General features: G+C 40.3%; 2 protein-coding genes across 3 annotated transcripts in view; one reads left to right on the forward strand and one right to left on the reverse strand.

The window, feature by feature from the left end:
- Positions 1–46: 46 nt before the first annotated feature.
- On the reverse strand, positions 47–3,500 carry LOC144476723 (putative fatty acyl-CoA reductase CG8306). Its single transcript, XM_078193878.1, has 8 exons — positions 3,346–3,500; positions 2,827–3,256; positions 2,107–2,358; positions 1,712–1,961; positions 1,435–1,627; positions 1,115–1,354; positions 757–1,014; positions 47–674 (listed from the first exon to the last, which is right to left on the reverse strand). The coding sequence occupies exons 2-8, from the start codon at positions 3,016–3,018 to the stop codon at positions 536–538; spliced, it is 1,524 nt and encodes a 507-aa protein (XP_078050004.1). The 5' UTR covers positions 3,019–3,256; positions 3,346–3,500; the 3' UTR covers positions 47–535.
- A 3,831-nt stretch (positions 3,501–7,331) lies between these two features.
- Positions 7,332–22,090, forward strand: part of LOC144476835 (putative fatty acyl-CoA reductase CG5065) — a 47,793-nt gene continuing 33,034 nt past the window's right edge. For both annotated transcript variants that reach the window (XM_078194110.1, XM_078194116.1), the window contains exons 1-2: positions 7,332–7,480; positions 19,743–19,832. The gene's annotated coding sequence lies outside the window, so the exon portion shown is untranslated. The remainder of the gene's footprint in view (positions 7,481–19,742; positions 19,833–22,090) is intronic.

The raw sequence follows: 22,090 nt of genomic DNA on the forward strand, positions 1-22,090 counted from the left end.
CATCTCGTATTATCTAGGTAACAAATTGAATTAAATACAATAAACATAAACCATAAAATATAAATGTATTTTAACAAGTTCTTCCAAAATACTATGTGCAAAGGAACACGAAAAAAAAAGAAAAAATTTTTAAGTTTCACTAAACCATAAAAAAAGAAAAACAATTAATTTTTGTAAAATGATAGGTACTGTATTCCTTTGTACACATACCTATTTAATCAATTTTCAGCTGTATACATGTTGCTTTTATAATATATTAAATCCCTTTATTGAGAACTATAGTACCATATGAAAATATTTCAAATACCAAGTATTAAAATGTAATTATTTTAATTTCCCAACACCGCACCATCAGGAGAATGTAATGGAAGAAGATGAATATGCATGGTCATTATATCAAATGTATACAATTAATACCAGCGCATATTTACTCCGTTCAGGTTGAATGCGAATGCATTTAGGACGTGTGACGTATTTTCAAATGTATAAAGTTCTTTTAATACTATAAATTAGTTAAAAATTCGATTTGCTACTTTTAAAGCTGATCGATGGCAATGTAAACCAGAGGCATAACTAAGCCTGACTTTGTCCAAGTAGTGGCAAATACAATTTTCATCAACCACCAAATCAGTCCCAGAATTCCAGCTTGTAAGGCTAAGTGCGCTACCATTAATCTAAACATATAAAATGTATGTATGCACAATTCATTTCCAACGAAGATATAAGTTGATCTGTTTTAATTACAATCATACTCACATTTTATTTTTGGAATGTGCTTTTTTCAACGATTTTGGAGACTCGTTGTGCAGATATGTTCTGACTCCTTGTTGTAAATTAGCAAAGAATGGAAGCCATTCTAAATCTTTAATATCTAGATTGAACAACTGCTTATCGTCTTCTGATAAAGACTTATGTAATTCCAATTGAGAAGGATTATGGTACTTCCATTCGGTAAAGATAAATTTTGTCAGACGATCCAGGGAATTGTTAATATTAGTGTGTAATTTTACCAGTCTAAAAACGAATTTCTTTGTCAGTTTTATTAAATAGAAGACCGAGTTTCAACTGATATTAAAATACGTCTAAATCATTTAATTTGTAGTATTTAACATACATTGGTCTCCCTCCAGCTAATTTAGTAATTGTATCCAAGATGTATGCAGGAATGAAATGCACAAATATTGCAGAAAGTCTGAATAAAAATATTGATGATAGTAGTTTTAAGTGTGGATACCACACTGCACTTACTAACGGATACTTATGTAAAATCACATTTAATTCGCTGTTGACATCATTCCATCTAAAAGGATTGTATGTACTACTTGTACAATGATATACCTTCAAGTCTTTTCCACTATAATAGAAATATATATTATTAATACATTGCATATAATATACCAAACTTTAATTCAGTGATATTTAATGACATTTTACCCATCTCGTTCAATTGCATAGGCTGCAACTATAAGATTGTTTACAACAATATCTACTGGAATGTAATCATATACCAAATCTTTTGCAACTGGTAATCTTCTTACTACACCCTTGCTAGCACCCATTAAAAATCCTTGTGGACCATTCTTGGAGATTGTCCATCCAGGAATTGGTTCTTTCCATGCTCCAAGAACTGTGTACACGTATTGTAAGTTTACGTAACTCCTAAAGAAAATGACTAACTATGCAAACATATTCTAATACACAGTATACATACTCATCGATGGGCGTACAATAGCAGCTGGAATGTGTCCATTTTTTACTTCATGTTCAGCTAAGTGTTTTGTGAATGTGTAAGAGTTTGGATGATCCTTTAATATATTTGGAGTTTCTGCATTTAAAGTAGAATCATCTAATGATTTCACTAATCTTAATAGTTCGTTTACATCATATGGCGCAGGATACACAGTTTCCCTTGCTTCAAGCATATATGAGTTGACATAGGCACTAGAAACATGTACCATTGCCTTTTGCATAAGAAAAAAGAAGAATTATTTAACCATACGAGCGTTGTTACTCAATGTAACGGAATAAATCACTAAATTAACCACTAAATACTACATAGGTCATAAATGAATATGTGAATTATTTAGTAGGCATTGAGTGGCTGACCTTTAAGTTTCTTATTTCCTGACATAGTTCAACAACTCTGCGCGTTCCCAGAATGTTACAATTAGTAGTAGTTTTTAAATCTGCTTCAAAATCCAAGGACGCGGCAGAATGGAAAACAATTTGAACATCTTCAACCAAGGTCAATCTATCTTCAGCCGACAGACCCAAATTTTCCTGATTCACATCACCCGCAACAGCTATTATTTTGTCAAGTTGATGATCCTTCTTCTCTTCCTTCAATTTACTGAATATCTAAAAGAGTGAAAGAAAACATTATATCGTATCGATCAATTTTCGAACCTTTTTAATTAGCAAGTCCAATTTTTTTCAAACACGGATGAAATTACGAACATCCGGGATTTCTGATTACTTTACTGTCGCAGTGTCAATGACCGGAATTACATTCTTTACGTAGCGAAGACCTACTAACCGTTCTAAGTACAGCTACGTAAGTAAAAGTAAAAGAAACATTGAACTAACTGTAATAGTTTCATTTTTATCGACATTGAAAATACCCGCGACCATTTTACGAAACGTTTATTCACGAGACTGCGTATCGAAAACACATAACCGTAGATAAAATGTACGACGCCGCGTTTGCTGAATAAAATAATAAAAAGTACATAATATCGAGTAAAACTGAAATGAACTTTTCGAAAATATTGTGAAATACCAAAGGTCCACGAGATTTACGACTAAAAAGGATTTGTTCAATCGTACCGGATTTTTCTTGAGTTCCTCCAACCTTTCGTTTACTTGTTTATTCTTCTTTGGCCGTAATAGTACATAAATATTCTTCAGGTCGGGGATTGTTCGTAACAATTTCTCGATCAGACAAATCCCGAGGAAACCAGTGCCGCCGGTAATAAAAATAGTTTTGCCGCTGAGGAATCTCGTTACATCGGACACCATCGTAATTCTCAAATTTTTTCACAAGATATCACTTCAAACCTCGTGGTCGACTAATATGTTATTGTTAATACACAAGTGCAGTATTGCTACGTCCTCGATATGAAATAACCGGGAGCCGAGCACGCATCACACGTCGCAGGCTCGATGTAAACTGAGAACTCTGTACCTGTTCGCCTGAGAAGAGCAGATTGTAAAACCGACCTATAAACTCTCGGTGGGACAATGTGCACGCTGATGACTGTAGAAAAAAATAATTCATTTGATATCATTACAGGGTAGCTTAAATCAGAATGTTAATACAGAACTTCCATAATTGTTAATACATACGTGCATTGCAATTTAAATAACAGTAGTATTTGTAAAGCTGGGCGTTGATTGCTGCACCTTTCGATCACGTGATCGTCGTTAAGCGACGCGCCATACTCACACTACTACAATAAGTATGAGTTATGTTTTTCCCGTGCTAGAAAATCGTTCGTTTTGCTATCAAGTTTTGTCGAACTTCCTAGTTGTTAACATATTGATCGCTGACTCGGCGACAATGAAAACTGTGAAAGAAATGGACGAAGTAAACAATATACGATATCAGCAGCACAGAGACTAAATCTGTTTCGTTTTAAATAACAATAAAAGATTTCTATCGATACGAACGATACACACTAATTTTCTTTAAGCAGATATTAAATATTTACAGGCGAGATTTTCCTTAGACAAAGTGCATAAACTGTATCGATTTTATCAAACTCGCTGATCCGTTTGTAGAACGAATCTCGTTGAAATTTTTCTATACTACCGGTTGTGAAAGTTGCACACTGTGCCGTAAACATAAACTTCGAGATCTTTACGCGTAAAGCTTTTAGAATAATAGTTAGTTTTATCAATTTAAATAATAGTGATATTATCTCTTTTTTACTATTTCATTTCTGCAATAATCGTGTGATTTCATAATATAAAAATTTACCTTTTACCATCTACAGCGATGAATGAAATAACTAATACAGAATTGAAATCGACCTGCTCTTGAAATATAGAGCTGAAACGTGAACATCTTTCTGGCTGTTTAAACAGATTATCCTTGCCAAGTCCACGTAGTTCAAGAGAAAAAAAATTACGCAATATTTGAACCATACGCAAATGTCGCAAACTGCGAAAGATGTGGACGTTGAACGAAGTGCGATGATGACGAAAATAATGGGAGAACATGTTCGACAGTGATTCTCAAATAGCCGGCCACTACTACTCATATTTCTGGAATACATGTTATAAGCACGTTGAGAAAGTTTGGCTGCTCTTTAATTTCTTTTTTTTTAAAAACCAAGTAACATCTACATTTTGGAAATTTTTATTTGCAAAATACCGAAATATAGCAAATCAAACGAAATACCAAATGTTTGAATGACAAATACTGATCGCCGTTTAGAGGTGAGCGGCGGCTATAATTAGCATTTCTCAATTTCAACGTAAATTAGCTTCACATAAATGGAGAATGTGCGACAATGCACTTCTTCGCGAAATTCCTGTGTTTCTAAGCAGTGGTTTCACAAGGATGTTCGACGAGAACATTTTGCGCTCGTTTTAACATAAATATTTCATATTTTCAGCAAACGGAAAAATTGATAACACTGTCGCAGGCGAACGTGTTAAAAGATTATCGAATTTCGTCGACTGTGTCCGTCAATTAACAAGTGGCAATTGTAGCTGATAGAGGACATTCTTTGGTAACCCGTTAGATCTGGTATAATTCCATTCCGCTAACTACGAAATGAGATTTATACGAGGTTTTTATATTCTGACGTAAACGAATTAGAACTAGAACTATTACCTGATAATTTCCATGAGGTAACCAGCTATCCAAGTTACGGAATGAGCAAAATTATATATATATATATAATATGTATATTATATATAAAAACTGCTATATGTTGCTAACATATAACGGTTTTTTACAATTTCTAATCGTACTGTGATGCTAACGAAAATGTCCAGTTACAAGAAAACTTTTTATAAAGTAACAAAAAAAGAAGCATTGTCATTCGTCTAACACCGCATCGTAAAATTATCATTTGTCTTTCGTTCAGGATTGATGCCGGTACTTCAGCATATTGTTTGCCATCGGTGAAGCATATTAATGAAGACTGTCTGGTATCCTGTAGAAAATATTGATAGTGAATCGAATGGTTACTTCCTTAATACTACATGACATGTATCGGAGATTATCGTCACACACAGTCGTCCGTTATCGTCTTTTCTTGAGTACATTTAGAAACGGTATGTTTATGAGGGCGTTTGTTCATAAATAAGCGGAATTTTTGAATTACATTTTTAAATACAAATATGAAAATTATTCACCAATTGAAATATTCTGAACTATTTATCTTTTCATTATGCATATAGATACTTTTATGAATTTATAGTAATTTTGCTCAAATGGAAATCTACTTTATCTGCAGAGTATAGGTTCCGTGCAAAATATTTTTAATAATTTAATATTTAAAGTTCGGTAATTATACAACATTCGATACAGAAATTAAATAAAATCTTGCGATAAGAAAACTATAAAGTAATTGTGTAGTAAGAAATATCAATTGAAATTTATTAATAGGATATGTATTAATTAATAACTGAATACGTACAATTTAAAAGACCCATTGTTTTCAATGAATTGTGAATGTACCATGAAAATGAATTGCGTCGCAGTGTTTTTAGTACTATGTTGTCTACTGACCGTATAAAAAGAATCCAAGATTCATTGAAATTTATGCAAACGCTCCTTGTTAACCGCGACATTTATCGTCAGTGACTGAGTATAATTATGTATGTGGTACTTGACAGGCACGATCTCTCATGTATTTTGTTTGATGTATTCAATTCTGTAACGTAAAAAAACGGAACGTGTTTGACTATGCTCAATTTAAGTGTACTAAGCAAAGAATGCTTACGTGTATCTCTATATAGTATTGTATAAATTAATATAAATTAATATAGATAATATGAACAAAGTATACGAATACCTTCTTTCTGATAATAGATGCAATATCTTACACTGTCGATAACGTAGAGTTCGATACTAAAATGGTACAAACGTACAATAGACGCTTACGTTACTCATCTAGATACAGCATGCATTCGTATGATTATTAAAAGCGATTCATACAGTTCGATCAATAAACTGGTTATTCTTAAATATACTTTACGTGTTTTAATATCCATTTTGCGTATTGTATATAACAATTTAAATACTAAGCTTTAACTCTCCATTTGGTCAAGCCCCTTATAGATTGATGTCCGGTGCAACTCCCTAGCATGTCGATTTCATAAGATACGTTTCCATGTTACCTCCGCTCAAAGTTACGTGTGCACTTATTTTATTCATTGTTGTAACTACAATTTCGACAAATTATTTTTAGTCCGTAGTCAGCAATGTACTTAAAATTTCAATTCATTCTAATTCCTCGAGTATATACTTTCCCGTACCTTCTAACTACTATATGTGGATGGTAATTTGAACCGCAAACGATTAGTCACAGGTTGCTATTGAATTCTTGAATGCGATGGCGATTGTTTTTCCATTTCTATCTCTAACAATACAACAATGAACGAAAAATATATCAGATTATACATATTGTATAATTTGATTTTTCTATAAAAATTAAATATTGGAAGATTGTTGTAACAGTGTAGTTACAAGACACGCGCGACAAACGATGACATAAAACTTGATTACGAACGCCACTGAGATGACTCCTGAAGTTGAACGCATCTCTTTTCAGTGATACATGTATTGATATTTCTTCTTTTATCGACTGTAACGGTATACGGATATAAATGTTGAAATCCAAATCGAACGATTAACTCTTTAATATTACGATTACAGATGGAACGATTAACCTCAAAAATTATCTACCGATATAAAAGAACATGTACATTATTGTAGTGTAACGTTTCATTACCGGCGACATTACTTCTCGGATTAATTTGGAACTCTATTCGCTAATGGCTCTCGAGTGGTATAATAAAACGAGCTCGCGATCCTTAGAATCAAGTTTCGAACGACGAATTCCCGACAGGTGTACGAACATGAAGATTCCATGAAACCGATGACGATAACGTTGCGGTTTTGTGATGACAATTGCAACGGTGATCTCTCGTATCGGAGAAACGAGTAGAATAAAGTGAAATGTGCTCGGCTCCATAGAAGGTAGGGTGGAAACGCAGTAAGCGATTCAAAGCGAGCGAGAAGGACAAACGATCGCTAGTGACTTTTCACGAGTAGAAATTGTCTTGCCTGGGGGGATTTGGCGGTTGCCCCAAGATGGCGGACTCGGTTGGCGTGCGACAAGCACGAGCTGAAAAGTGCCGAGAACGCGAGAAGTTCGCGATTATGTGTTAAATCGGCGCCGTGAATTTCATACGGGGACAGCAGGAGGATCATCGACGAGGTGGACACGCTCGGATTACCTAGGTACGTGGGAAATCAGTGACACTAAACCGTTTTCTCTCGGTACGGGGTGAAAAGCCGCGCCTACTGCTATCGTGCGTTCACGATATCGTGGGTGTTCGTGGTACGGGGTCCTTGTGCCCTTCTGTTTCACGATTACGCGAACGTTCGATCGTACCGCCGACACGTTCGTCGAATCGTCCGTTTATCGGCGAAGAGGGTAGTGATCGTGTCGCAGAAATTTATAGTGGGGATATTGAGGTTGGCAGACGGAAAAATCGAACGGTCGAGTGGCACGGCTGACTTCGTCGGCTGGGTTATTATGCCGTGTATATCTGTTGCTTTACGATTTCATAACAGAAACATCTATCGGTCGACTGTTCGCATAATTCTCCGACGATACGCGATAATGGTCGAACCATTTTCCCGCCGTGACTGCGAAAGATGTCCCCGTGAATTCGTTCGAAGCGATCCCCCCGAATTCGCGTTCCCGACGGATCCATTCCCGTACCGTGCTAATTGGGTCTGGCTGCCGTTCGCAACGCCTGTTTTTCGCCTTGTCACCGGCGATTCTGCTACCCCTCTGATCCTACATTAAAACCGATGATTACTGCCTCCTTTGACGCATTGTCTCGACCCGCCGTATGCGAGTGTTCCACGGTTACGTGTACGTGTGTGCGTTGCTGCGTGAACCTTCGCGGTGGTCGTCGTCGTGTGTGCGCGCGCGTTTCCTGGCGTGCGCACACACGACCTGCATGCCGGTTCATCGTGTAAAATAGTCGTGACTCGAATCTCCTTGATATTTCTCGAGATATGCCCCTTTTTTCTAGACACGTACGCGCGTAATTTCAGCGAGAGACGCTTTATTCTCCGTTTCGCGTGGGCGTCCTCTCTCCAGGCTGGTTTATTTGTTCGAATCTAGTCGACCTGAATCGTAATGCTTCTCGAAATTCGCACGCGTTAACCTGTGTCAAAAATTCACCGTTCCGCCGAGGGACAGGTTGGTAATACAGCGCTGCCTTCACCTGAGACGTTTCGCGAATTCGAATGCAAATCTCGGTTGACGTTTCCGCGTTCACGCCTGTCTATCCCGGTATTGTTCCCCGTTTGAACCCGCCTTGTCGATTTAAAGGTTGTCCGGCGAATTTGTTACGTTCGAAGGCGAATAAACGTGCGTGCGAATAAATCAACGGATTCTCAATGAAACAACGTTAACGACAAGATAATTGCGTTACGCGTGCACGTACATTTGTTTCGTAAAACAGCGTCAAACGCCGGCGTTACGAGAGGAACATTTCGGACAACCTAATCAGAGTACGACTCGATTGCGTATCGTTGTCAAATATTTATTTCCGTTTGCTTTTTCCGCGCAACGCAGAATCCGATGACGGAATCTAACATTTTTCTCTTTTAGGACGATAGAAAGTTTCCGTGGAAATAGCTTGGGAAACGTCGTTAATGTGATACGCGGACGGGGTGGTTAGATGGCTCTGAGTGTGGGTCCAAAACTGGTTGACGCATTATTATCTGTCTATTATTCTTCCGTGTTCGAGCCGGCGTCGAATGTGGTTACGGTGCGACGATAAATCTTACGCTGGTGTTTGAATAGTGAATAAATATGGTAACTATGATAACGGGAAGGAAGAATTCTCGCGATGGCTATCCTCGATCACGGAAGGTCGAACGCGCTAATGGAATCGATGCGAACAGAATTTCCGCGGTAAGTTTTTTTTTTTTGCGTTCGTTTCTCTGTATCTCTTTTTACGTGTAGACGATACACAGAAATTGTTTAGATTCGTTTCAGGAGGTTACGTCAGTTCACTATTTGATAATCTCCGTTTCAGGGTATATGCGTAATAGATAGCCACCGCAGAATATATGGGTGTGTGTGTGCGTGCGTGTGTCGACGATGCTTTTTAATCACACAGTGAAATACTATCGTCGAAAATTATTGAATTATTTTCTATGTTCCATCGGCTAAAGCCGTTCCATTGGCGGAAATGTTTTGGACTAATTTCTTTGGGAAACACAAGCTTTTAATTCACAGTCGAAATTCACGTGAACGAAGTAAACGAAGTGAAACGATTTTCTGTTAAATTCGAGCCATTAAATACTATTAACGCCGATTCATTTTTAATCGCAATGTATACGTTGCAGCGTTCCAAACTTCTCGTCGTTACCACGGGCACACTTGCACGGCAAATTGTCGCAACGTCATTTCGTAAATTATACCGTTCATTGGCTGTCCGAGTAATTAGTTGAATCGTATAATTGCTCGAACGAAATCAATTCGCGCAGGAGACGGTACTTCTATAAAACGATACGAGAGTCTGTCGTCGAACGGGTTCACTGAACCATTACATAAATGTCCGCTAAAAATTTATAACGTATTAACTTCGTAATTTTGCAACGAACCTTGACATTTCTGTAGCATTGCAATCGTTTTATCCGTAATCCCAGCCGAACGACATGCTGGCCTAAAATTAATTATCCGGTCTAAGTATTTTGCCGCTCGTTATAAGCATTGATTTCACTGCGTTATTGTGTTTTATCCATTGAATTGCGATGCAGCGACCACTACGGTGCGATAAACAATTAGGTAAAAGTAGTTTTTCGAAGCCGTGCCGCGGCGGCGAAAAAATTCTCCGGCAAAGGAGAAATCCGGTTTAATTGGACAGAGGGGATTTCCGCGGCTCCTTCGACCGACTAGTTCCGTCCTTCTTTCCGATTTAATGATACCGAAAACGCTGGTCGGAGAGCCCGGCTAAGACTCAATTTGATTCTTCGTCCGGAAGTTTTATCCGGGAGTCGGTAAATCCGTGGCTACGTGATCAATACGACGCGCTGGTTCCTTGCTTCCGCGTTCGTCCGTTCCGCGTAGTAAAAGGGTTGCCCCCCGCGACAACGGGGTCCGCGTTCGACTTACGTGAAACCTTTGAATTCCCTCCTCCTTCGTTTCACCGACGCTGAAAGCATTCTAAAGACACGCGACGGAACAATCGGCCCGCGCGCTACAACCATTATCTTTTCGCATTAGTGTGCCGCATAGCCTCCATTATCCGAATTAACGCGTTCACCAAAGCGCGAACAATCCGCGGGATTTTAAGCGCTTATGGGAGCGAATATCGCGGCTATCTTCCGCCGATCTTCCGCCTCCATCGAATTAATTCATAATTACTGCATATAAATGTATTCGAATATTCTGATCTATTTGATAATTCTGTCGGCGTTAACGAGACCGTTAAAATTTTATAAATCACGATCGTACAATGAAAATATATTTCGATGTTCGGCCACGTATCTCGTCGAGCACTATTTTTTTTTATTATAAGAGGCGTTTACCGTGATAGGCCGGCGACACGATAGAACACGGGCTGCACTTATCGTAAACCCTGGTAAACGCCGGCGGATAGATCGGCCCCGGGAATCGGCTGTCCGAGCAAGTAATTTATTTACCATAATCCGAAATATATTAGCTAATCGGCCGAAGTCATCTGCCGGAATGATTAACGAGCGTTGCGAACACCGGTCGTGTATTTTCGATGGCCGTGGTGCTCCGAGACATTCCGGGAACCGCGGCGAAAAACAGGCCCCCGGCCTATAGAGCCCGGCCATGGACATTAATCCTACAGAGGACAGACGTTTAAGGATCACGTTACACTCTGACACACAACAATTTCATATTTCGGACAACCGTGTATCTCAACAGGCCCCGTTGTTTTACCTACGCGAGAGTTCGCAAAAAATGCGAAACTCGTTGAAAATCCTTCGGTGTTCAAGCGGCGATGCTCGTCCTTGCGGGGACTCCTACGTCGTTCGCTGGCTGAGAGACTCGCGTCCGTATATTAATTAGGAATTTAGCTCTCGTCGTCGATCGTTCGAAGAAGTCGCGCGAGCAAATATTAAAGCGAGTGTGCTAGCGACCAGCGCTAAAACGCGCTACGCGTCTCCGATCTATGGTTTCCAGATAGGATAACCGTGTCAATTACTGTGCCATCCCCCGCGGTTACCGCGGCCTTATGATCGGTTCACTTGCATCCGAGAGGAATATTATTTGGTCCTTGATTTTAAAAAATTGTCGGATCGAAGGTAGATTAAACGGCTCGAGTCTTTTTTAAAAATGTTACGCTAGAGCCCCGTATTTCCTAATAAAATTTTTGTAATAAATAGACATATATTCTTGTCGGAGAGAAGAACTCAGTGGGCATTGGTTCCATCAAACATAGCAATTAGGGTAGCAAGACGTATCTTCGAGGGTAGCCTAACGTCGACTATAAGGTTCTGTTGCAACATCGTTAACGTATTAACACAGGGATCGACACTGGTAATATCCTTTACAGACACCAACAAGCTGTACATGCACACATAGTGATTCAATTAAATTAAGCGAAATGGAACGGAAGATCCGAATGTGTTTGATCGCACAGTAGCACTTCAATGAAAGTGGTATGAAGCTTTCAAGTACCTTCAGGATGTAAACGGTTAATGCGTTGCTGCTAATGTACAGTACATCAAAAAAGTCGAGTGGACGCTGTTTTTTGAAACTGCGTAACTTCATTAAAACTGGACGATTGATTTTTATCGCACAATGACCGAAATACTTCTCTTAAAATTCGCTGTATATAAATGTAGTCACATTTTTAATATTATTTTTTAATAATATTAAAATCTATATTATTTTTTAATTGCTGAATTTACCCTCGTTTGCTGAAATACTTTTTGAACGCACTGTATACGCGGCGTACGGTCGATCCAATTGGCACTATAGCGTACCGAATAACGACTACAATTTACGCAGTCGGAGACAACATTTTCACTGAAAATAAAATTTGCTGGTTGCGCGAGATTGTTGTCAGCTTGTCGCGCGGTATTTTATTCGACTTTTTTTCTGGCACGTGTCACGCTTTGAATTCAAGCAACATCTAATCAGTTTAACGAGGCGAACCGCAAACACTATAATCGACAGGAAGCACATATTTCTTTCGTAGAGAAAAACTAATCAGTAGGTTCTGAGACTCTAATTATGGTTTTCTTAGCTACGTAGCCCGAGGATGTATTAATGCCTTTTTAAAAAGTTTCATTTCCTTCAATTAAAAAGAATTATTTTCCTTCGAATATACGACAAGATTAAAGAACATCATATTTTTTAAAAAGATATTAATAACTTTCTTTATCTCTGTAAAGTACTATATTTATTCATCTCTAAACGATTTATCGTTTCTCCGCGAACAATCGGAGCATCTCCTTTCCACTGTTCTAAGTAATCAGCAATCTTTCTTATCTGAGGATAGCATCATATTTTGTGAGTCTCTGTTGTAAACCACTAATTACTCTTTCGATAAATCGGCGACCCGAGAGCGCGCGCGTAATCTCGCAAGTTATCGGTGTCAATTTAAAAGACCGAACGATCAAACGAAACGGGCGGTAATTACCGACAACGATATCGAAGAAATATGACGAACGGATCGTTAAACTTCTAATTGCGAGCCCCTCGGTTCTGCTCTGGATTATCTTCGTCACTCTCGGCGCGGCGCTATCGCGAAGGGGTCAGATTTTCTTAGCAGTCGACCGATGACTGTGCCCCGTTCGCAGAATTGCAAGCTGACACCGCGTGCGTCTCGAATCTTAGATCCAGACGAGTCCGGCTTTGCGAGATCGTTTGTTTTGACGCGTCGTATCTCCCGCTTATTAATCGAAATCGCTGGAATATTATTTCCGGCTTCGGAAACGTGGATCGCGGGACCTTTGATCTCGCGCACTGAAACATTGTGTACGAAGATAATCGAAATTAATCCTAATTACTTCGGATTAATTGAAATTGATTGAAATTATTCCGAATACGAACGCGACGGAAACGCAGCGCGACGATTGCAATTTATGACGCCTCCTCCTGATTTACGTACAATGCCGCGAAAAAAATCAGCGCGTGTCCTCTATCTTCGCGATGATAATTTGCCGGACGGTCGGTTATAGTTAATAAAAATGTATTCACTGTTCAGTAGAATTTTACTATAGATATAACTTTCAAGGAAATTGGCCAAATTTGACCGACAATAACTTCGCGACAAATTATCGATAATTCGCCGTCGTCGAGCTCGACGAGATCCACAGACTTTGACAAATTTTTTCCCGCGATTACGTTTACCGAGAAATGAAGCTCGAACCTTCCTCTTTAATATAAAAAAAACGAAACCCGGCTGCGATTTTTTTCTCGCGAAGTTATCGTTGGTCGAAGTTGTCCAATTTTCGTTGAAAAATTTGTCCGAGCTATAATTCTTAATCAAGCGTTATAACAGACAGCTTTTCGATTTGTTTTTTTTTTCTTTTTTAAATCAAGTCGCTCCGAAGGTATTTTTGGATATCGTGGTATTTTTAGAACTACGGGATGTGGCAACGAACGTGTTAATGCTAATCCGTAATGCATTTTAACTAATTTTGGCATGTGACCGACGGTGACGTCCAGTTTTCAAGGCGAACGGAGGAATTTATAAACGGAATTTTTATGGACACCAACGATTGAATAGGATAAGGAAATCAACGACAGTCTGTAACAAGTAAATTAGAATGAACGATTGCTTGCCGATTTTTTGTACTATGCATAATTCTCCATCAATGATTAATCCGTATTATATACAGACCAGCCGCCGGACTTTTATGTAAAATACAAACGTTCTGCGATGCTAGTGGGAAATCATATTCACATAACTATTCATTTGGTTATTTAGTTTTTTAGTTTTTTTTTCAAATACCGCAACATTGTTAAAAGACTGCGAAAGAAACCTGTACTGATCGCGATAAAACGGCGAAGGCGTGTTCCCTGCATTTATTTTTCAGACGACCGTGAAATGTTCACCTGTCAGAGAGACACGCGGCGTATGGTCGTCGGATAAGACGAATTGTTGAATGGGGGATCCCGCGGCCGCGGTAGTCGCACCTGAGAAATCGCGTTATCGTCTGCACCATCGAAGAAAACAGGATTCTTTCGGAGGCGCACACGCGCGGGCCACGTGATCGATCGTGTGCGTCATCGAAATCGTTTCGATCCGACGATATCCTGGAATTTTTGTCTCGCTGCAGTCGACACACGTTTAACCATCCCTTTTATCCCCCTCCCCCCCCCGTTGTCTTTCGGCCGAATATTTTGGGAATGCTGTAAACAGTCATAGAAAAGCGTCGGTGGACGCGTATTGGTTGAAGGAGCATCTCCAATTGAATTGGCCGTTTTTCATTGGACTTCTTTCTTTAGGATCTTTATGATCAAAGAAGGTATAGAAGTTAAGGCGCGCGGGCTTTTATCTAAGCGATTTCGGCAAGCGCGTTTCGTGGAATTTATGCCGCTCGTGTCGATGTAAAATGGTCGTCCGAATGCATCCTTCTCGGCCGAATATTTGATTGGACGAATAATTTTTTGGCTGCGTATTTTGTTGGTTGAATAGTTGATCAGTCGAATATTTTATTAATTAAATACTTGATCGGTCGAATATTTTATTAATTAAATACTTTACCAGTCGAATATTTTATTGATTGAATATTTCATTAATCGAACAATAATTTCTTGTTGTTCGCAACGAACTGTTTTGTCTGAATGAAACTTTGGAACGCGACAGAACGAGCCAAAAGTTGCTACTCCGGGAGTCTGTGACATAAGAGATCACGTAAATTGCCGTTCGATTATGAAATTCCGAACGGCTACTAAATATGCTGAATACAAATCAATACGCACGTTAAATTCTCTATAGTGCGCAACCAAAACGGCTCGAACGCGAGAACCTGTCACTTCTCTTTTTCTTTTTCGAATATTTGCCGCTAGTTTTATATCCACCTTCCTTGCGCTGAAATTGTTTCGCGTAATAGTATCTCTATTACACATCTGGCAAATTTATTTGCGATAAGAATAAGAAATAATTCTTGTCGGCAATATCTTTCGAAGATTATTCAATAATTTTCCGTATGAAACTTCGATAACCCTTACGATAACTTCGCGAAAAAAAATCGGGTTTCCTTTTTTTTATATTAAAGAGGAAAGTTCGCACTTAATTTCCCGGTAAACGGCATCGCAATTATTCGTTTGTTAAGAAGCGAGGTCGCGACGACAGATCACGTCGAATAATGATGACACGCGATAGCGACGACTGCTATACGTGTAACGAGTTCAACGAAGTTCGCGAATAGCTCGCGAACTGTTCGACGATTGTTCTCCGGCTCCTCGCAGGTGCCTAATTGCAGCTAGGTTGCTCGCAATTGGTAATTGAAGCGATAACTGTCATCGTCTTAACTTTCATGGATCGGACGTTCCGATCTTTATTTTCGATCCTGTTCTGAACAATTTTTATTTTCCATCCATTTATGAACAATTTTTATTTTCGATCCACTTATGAACAATTTTTATTTTCGATCCACTTATGAACAATGTTTATTTTCGATCCACTTATGAACAATTTTTATTTCCGAATCGACTGCGAACGCTTTTTATTTCCGATTCGGCTACGAACAATTACTTATACTTTCAATGAACATCGTGTTAAGAGAACCGATATTTGTTTCGGGCAGAATTCGTTGGGGGAAAAAGATACATTGATCGCGGGATCCCCGCCCGTTGTCTTCCGCGCACTCGGAAATCCGCCCCTATTTTTGATCTCGCTCTAATAAACCAATACACGGTTGACCTGCTTCGCGATGCTTCTCGCTGATCAATGAACCACCTGTGAAAGCGACAAACTCCGTAACTGTACTCGCATATGCATACCAGAGTGGACCTTTGTTACTTTCTCGCCGAGAAAATATATCGTCGGTGTTCTTTCTGTCGCGATGTATTCCTATAAATGTTCTATTAATGAATAATTAATATATACGGAATTGCATATATAGATAATATTTTGCATATATAGATAATTGTATTTTTGTGTAAGACATATTTAGACAACCTACTTCACAGTCATTAGCTCGATGTAATTGTCGATTTCGAATTTATTATAATCTAGATCGAGCTTTTCTTTGATTTACAACTGATTGGAAATAGAAAATTACATCGATTGCCCGAGTCTTGCCACGTGGAGGTTGCCGGAGTCGAGATCCAAAAGGGGCAGTTAATTAGTAATTCGAGAACTACGAGTTGTTAATTCGACTCCCGACGCTAATAAATCGACGCGCTAACTAATTGAACAATAAACATACCAGCGAAGAATTCTTTCCGCCGATTATATTATTAAGCATCCCGTTTACTATTTCGCCATTTTATTCGCTAATAAAAATAACTGATAGAATCAGAGACGTGGAATAATTTTACCAAGCTCGTTGAAAATATTTTATCCTAAAATATCAATGATAAATTATATCCTGCGTCACGTCCGGACGAAAATCGAGGCACGAATAAAAAAATGAAATGAAACACCGCATTGACGTGCGCATATAAGTAATATCATATTCTTTTCCGCGAAGAACAACGGTTGCCCGACCGTGTCACTCATTTATAAAATCGTCGGAGTTAATTCAATTTGCCGAGTGACGCGCGCCGGCGGAACAGACGCTGGATAGAAAAACAGTGTTTTATTTCTCTGCCCCGGTCGAGAGGAATCTGCGACGCGAATCTGTTTCTCAATCCGGTGGCCGCCGTGCGCCGCGTTCCCGGCAAATAGCGTATCACGTCCAATTATGTTCGGATACCGGCGAACAGGTTTTGATAAAAGTCTGTTTAAAAACCCTGTTCCGCAGCGTCGCCGTACGAAGGAGCTTCGATACGCGCGATCCGTCGCGGGCATAAGCAGATTCGAAGAAGTCCGTCGGAATTGGGAAACGTTAGAGTTGCAAAACGCGTCTGTAGAAATCGAGCGAAGATTTCTTCTTTGCGCGAGGAATCGAACGCTGGCCGGATTCAACCCTCAACGGTCGTATTTCAAGTTCGTGCACGTGCGTCGTGCTTTTAGGAATAAATTCTCGTTGGAAATCAAAGCAATTCTTTTCTTTAAGTTTATTTGCATGTGATACAGTAGTATGCTTTAATTTTTATAATATTCTTTAATTTTTGATACGAGCGTAAAGGGTTAAAAGCGAGGAAATAGGCTTTTCGAAATGTTTCCAGACGCGGAAACTGAAATCGAATTCTTGGAAAACTTCCTTATGTCTTTATTTATGAACTTTTTTTTTAATACGATTTTATAACATGCCGTAAAAATCCTTCGAATAAATTTAAATGTCCGTGTTAATACTTCGAGTCGATTTTTTTTCGAATAATATGAATAGTCGAACAATGAAAAAACAAGTGGAGGATTCTACGTCACGTTTTCACGGACGAACAATAATTTTCAGCAAAATTTGCTGTTCGCCGGTGTCTTTCTTTGTGCGACACCCGGTGAACTTTGATCCGAAACGATCCGTTGCGACGTCACAGCCGGCTGGAAACCCGTTTTTCGTGGGCTAAAATGATGTTAGCGCTGCCTCAAGGTTTTAGGATACACGCAACGTATGCGTATAATACCAAATTGTTAATTTTTGCGTTTCGACACCGGCTTCGATCATTGTGACGTAAAAGATATTAACGATCGTATTATTCATAATTAATGTTTTCGTAGATGCTTCCCGTGAAACATTTCCAATCGAATCGTCCTCGTTCTACCTCGTTCCAACAGTAACGTAGGAATTCGTCGATAAATTGTTAATAACATCTCGGGCGTCGAAACGAATCTGTTTGGTTTATGACAAAGGCGGCCTATTGTCTCCCGCGCTGACCCGTACGGTTTAAAAAGCGTGCAAATATTTTTCATGAGTCACCCGTGCACGACTTACGAAAAAAAATTGTTGAACGTTTCCTTCGTTATTTATCTCCGCGCGGGATCAGCGAACTCCTCGCTGCCGGTTCACTCGAACATGTTTAAAACATCGGCGAACAATCGTTTATCCGACATCGCAAGCCGACAAAACATAATTAAATTGATTGTTTGCAAATTGTCGGGGTTAATTTTGATCGACAATTGGTAATTTAAAGGAAATAAATAAATTGCTTGTCGAGGTATGAATTTTCACTTTGCATGAAGATTAATGAATAATGATAGTGAAGATTAATATAATTATTATAATTGGTAGCTGGTAGTTGGAATAAATTTCGGAATGTTTCGTTGTTCGGGATTCGGCGGCCCTACGGCCTTCAAAAATCGTCTCGGCCGGCGTTGAGACACTTTTAACATCGCAGGACGTTATGAAAGACCACTTAACGTATCCGCTAACCGGCTCGAATTACAGTTCGCGGGGACACCGTATGAAACTTCGTCCACGCGGGACACACCGCCGTGGGCACGCGGCTTCGGTCATTTGCGTAGCTTTGGTCATTTAACGTGCCTTTTTTCTTCGACGCGTTACTACATTCCGAAGAATTCAGATCAAGGCGTTCGAGCGGCCGGGTTCCGTTCCGTCCTAACGACCGAACCCGGCGTTTAGGTAAATCGCACGTGCGAAACGCGATTAACCGAGCGATACGTCCGTTTCGCGACACGGATCCACCCTTTGCCTCGTGCTAAATGACGTTTCGACGCCGCCGCGCGTCACTCGCCCGGTTATCGCGCGCGAATTTCGAACAGAGATCGGCCAACTTTGGCCGACGACAGATCCGGGAAAAATCGTCGCAGGACGATCAGCCTTTCTTTAAATGAAAGCTCGAAACCTCTATTTTAAGACGCTGTTCCTCGATTTTCAATTCGACGCACCCTCGCGATCCTAAAAATTTAAATGCGAAGTCATGTTTCTGGCATCGATAATTCGCCATCGCCAACTTTGACGAAATTCCCAGACTTCGAAAAATTTTTTCCCGAGATGCCGTTTACGGGAGAAAAAAGCCCAATCCTTCCCCTTTAATTTAAAAAAAAGGAAACTCGGCTGCGATTTTTTTTCGCGAAGTTATCGTAGTTCAACGCACCCCAGTCATTGCAACCCTTAAAACGCGAGGCGACGTGTCCGCCGTATCAAAAATCGTCAAGTTCGACGAAGCGCGCGATCTTTGAAAAATTTTTTCCCGCGACGCGGTTTCCACAGAAACGAAGTACGATCTTTCTCCTTTAATTTAAAAAAAGTGAAACCCGGCTGCGATTTTTTCTCCCAAAGTTACAGCGCTTTGAAGTAACCCCTGTTTCGTGGCCGAAGGAGACGGTATAAAGTTTTTCTACCGTGCACGTAGATCGACCTTTGACACGGCGATAGAATGTGGCGGACAATGGGTTCGATCTTGTCGGTGAAACGAAAGCAAAACGATCCTCGCCCTGATGCTGCACACCGTGTATCTCATTCTTCTACTTTCTAGGAAAAAATTCATCGGAGGAGAAAGACGTTTATGACTTGGCGCTGGGAGAGCTTCCGGGCAGACGACCTATGACCTTTCTTCATTCTCGAGGTGAGTGTAACGTACTCTTTCACGTTTAACCCTCGACCGCGAACCGGTTCTCACGACTGCGCTATTGGACGATGCTTAGAACAATCCTCGGCACATATTTAATCGGCGATCTTTCGAGAATTCTACATTTTTTTAAAATACAATCTTTTAATTAGAATTCCTCGGTTACAGTGTTTTAATTATAATTTCTCTGTTACACATCCTGTGTTAAAATCTCTCTGTTACGATTTCTTCGTTTCTATTTTTTGATTACAAACTTTCCAGTTGCAGTTTCTCCGTTACAATTTCTTCGTCTCAATTTTTTCAATTACCATTTAATAATTCCAATTTAATAATTCCAATTTTATAATTCCAATTTTATAATTCCAATTTAATAATCCCAATTTAATAATTCCAATTTTATAATTCCAATTTTATAACTTCAATTTTATAATTTCAATTTTATAATTCCAGTTTCTGCATTGGAAATTCGTAATTAGGCTATCATCGTCCGATGATTGCTTCGGAAACACTCGGTACGCGCTCGGCTCCCAGGAAACGGTGGCACATAGAATTTCCAATAATTGCTTCCGCATCCTGCGCCGCGTTATCCCTGTTCGCAATTTATCGCGACACCCGTGTTGCTCCCGGACGGCGATCATCTTCGCGTGTTCCATTACATGTCGCGCGCTCGCGAAGAAAAAGAAATCGCGGAGCGCACGAACGGGATTAAATCACCGAGTCCACCAGGACGTGTGCGTACATATTTATCGAACGGATCGTTTATTAATTCCTGTTCCACAAACAATTATATAATATAACGCGAACGTATAAATAATGAGAAATGAGAAAGAAATGCATCTTTTTCAAGCACGCGATAACTCAGTTTGTAAATTTTTAAATTCATTGTGATTTACGCTGTTCATCTCGGTCGAAAAATGATTCGTTTCAACCACATTCCAAGGGACAGAGATCGATCATATTATATAACCCATTGAGTTCGTCTCGGTGTAGTAGAAGAGATAGCGACGAAGCAGGGGAGCAACTTCAATTTTTCTATTTAAACAAAATATTCTTTTTTTCTCCACTTTCTTAGAGCGACGTTTTTAAATGACCGAGCAACCGATTCATTCTCGTTGGATAAATCTCGATCGTCGAATAATTCGAGCGACATTGAACGAAATAGTTCGAGGAACATCGGCTGCGCTTCTAGTCCTTGGCCGAGCGATCAGACGAGCTCCGCGTCTACGTGGGTGTCTTAGCTGGAAGCTGTTCCTCGTACTTGACCATCGTCGAGGAGGAATGCGAGGATGTTAAGCACACGGCAAACAATTATGTAAAACGAAAGCCGATGCGGCGATTCGTTGCAGAACATACCTGGGATCGCGTTTCCATCTTGACGAAACTATGGCGCGCGCGTGTCTCCCTCCCCCCCTGGGTGCCTCGTTGCGTTTCGATTAGGAGTACCGAAACCGCCGCTCGCGTCATCGTTGCAACGCTGCCGCGGAAGATAGGGAAGCGCAATGATTCGCCGACGGAAACCCGCGCGGATTTGCATACGCGCGGTGCAACACAGTTGGAGAGGTGCGAACCAAGCGATCCTCTTTTACGACTGTTTGCGGCACGGAATTTCCAGCCCGCGAGCGCGATTGTTAGAATCACGATCCTCGGAACACGTCTTCTTTTTATCTTCTTTGTCGTCGTTTGCTTGCGCGAGCTCCACGAGGAACGCGTATGTTAAAACCGACGAGCAGTTTTCGACGATGTCTCGTCTCGCGAATAAAATCGCCGAATTTGTTCCCGCCTCTATTCTAATTCCCGCCTCGCGATATCTAATAACGTGGCATTCGTTGCGGCGCATCGTTATGCGACCGACGCGGTGCGAACGGGCCCCGCGTTGCACCCTGCTGGTGAAAAAATGGATCAAGGTATCGGGCACAATGGCACACCGGTTACCAAACGCGCGGCGTTCTTTCCAGCGGCGCAATCCGCCGAAAACGTCTCGGACGGCTTGCATAACGCATCATTTTATAACTCGCTAACATGCCGGGCCGCGAACGGAATACGAATGCGATGCGGATAGATCGGCGATGCGTTTTCCAATGCGACTCTCTCAGCGTCGCGATCGTCGCGAATTTTTCTATCGGCTTCGTTCTCGATATCTTCGTACCTGGCTCTCGGGATAGTTTGTCGTCTCTCCGCAGTGGTTTCCGGCAGGTTTAGCAAACGAATAAGAACGAGTAAAAATAAGATCGCAAGATCTCGGCGTGGATTTTGTA

This window comes from Augochlora pura, chromosome 11, assembly GCF_028453695.1.
Source record: "Augochlora pura isolate Apur16 chromosome 11, APUR_v2.2.1, whole genome shotgun sequence".
Lineage (NCBI taxonomy): Eukaryota > Metazoa > Arthropoda > Insecta > Hymenoptera > Halictidae > Augochlora > Augochlora pura.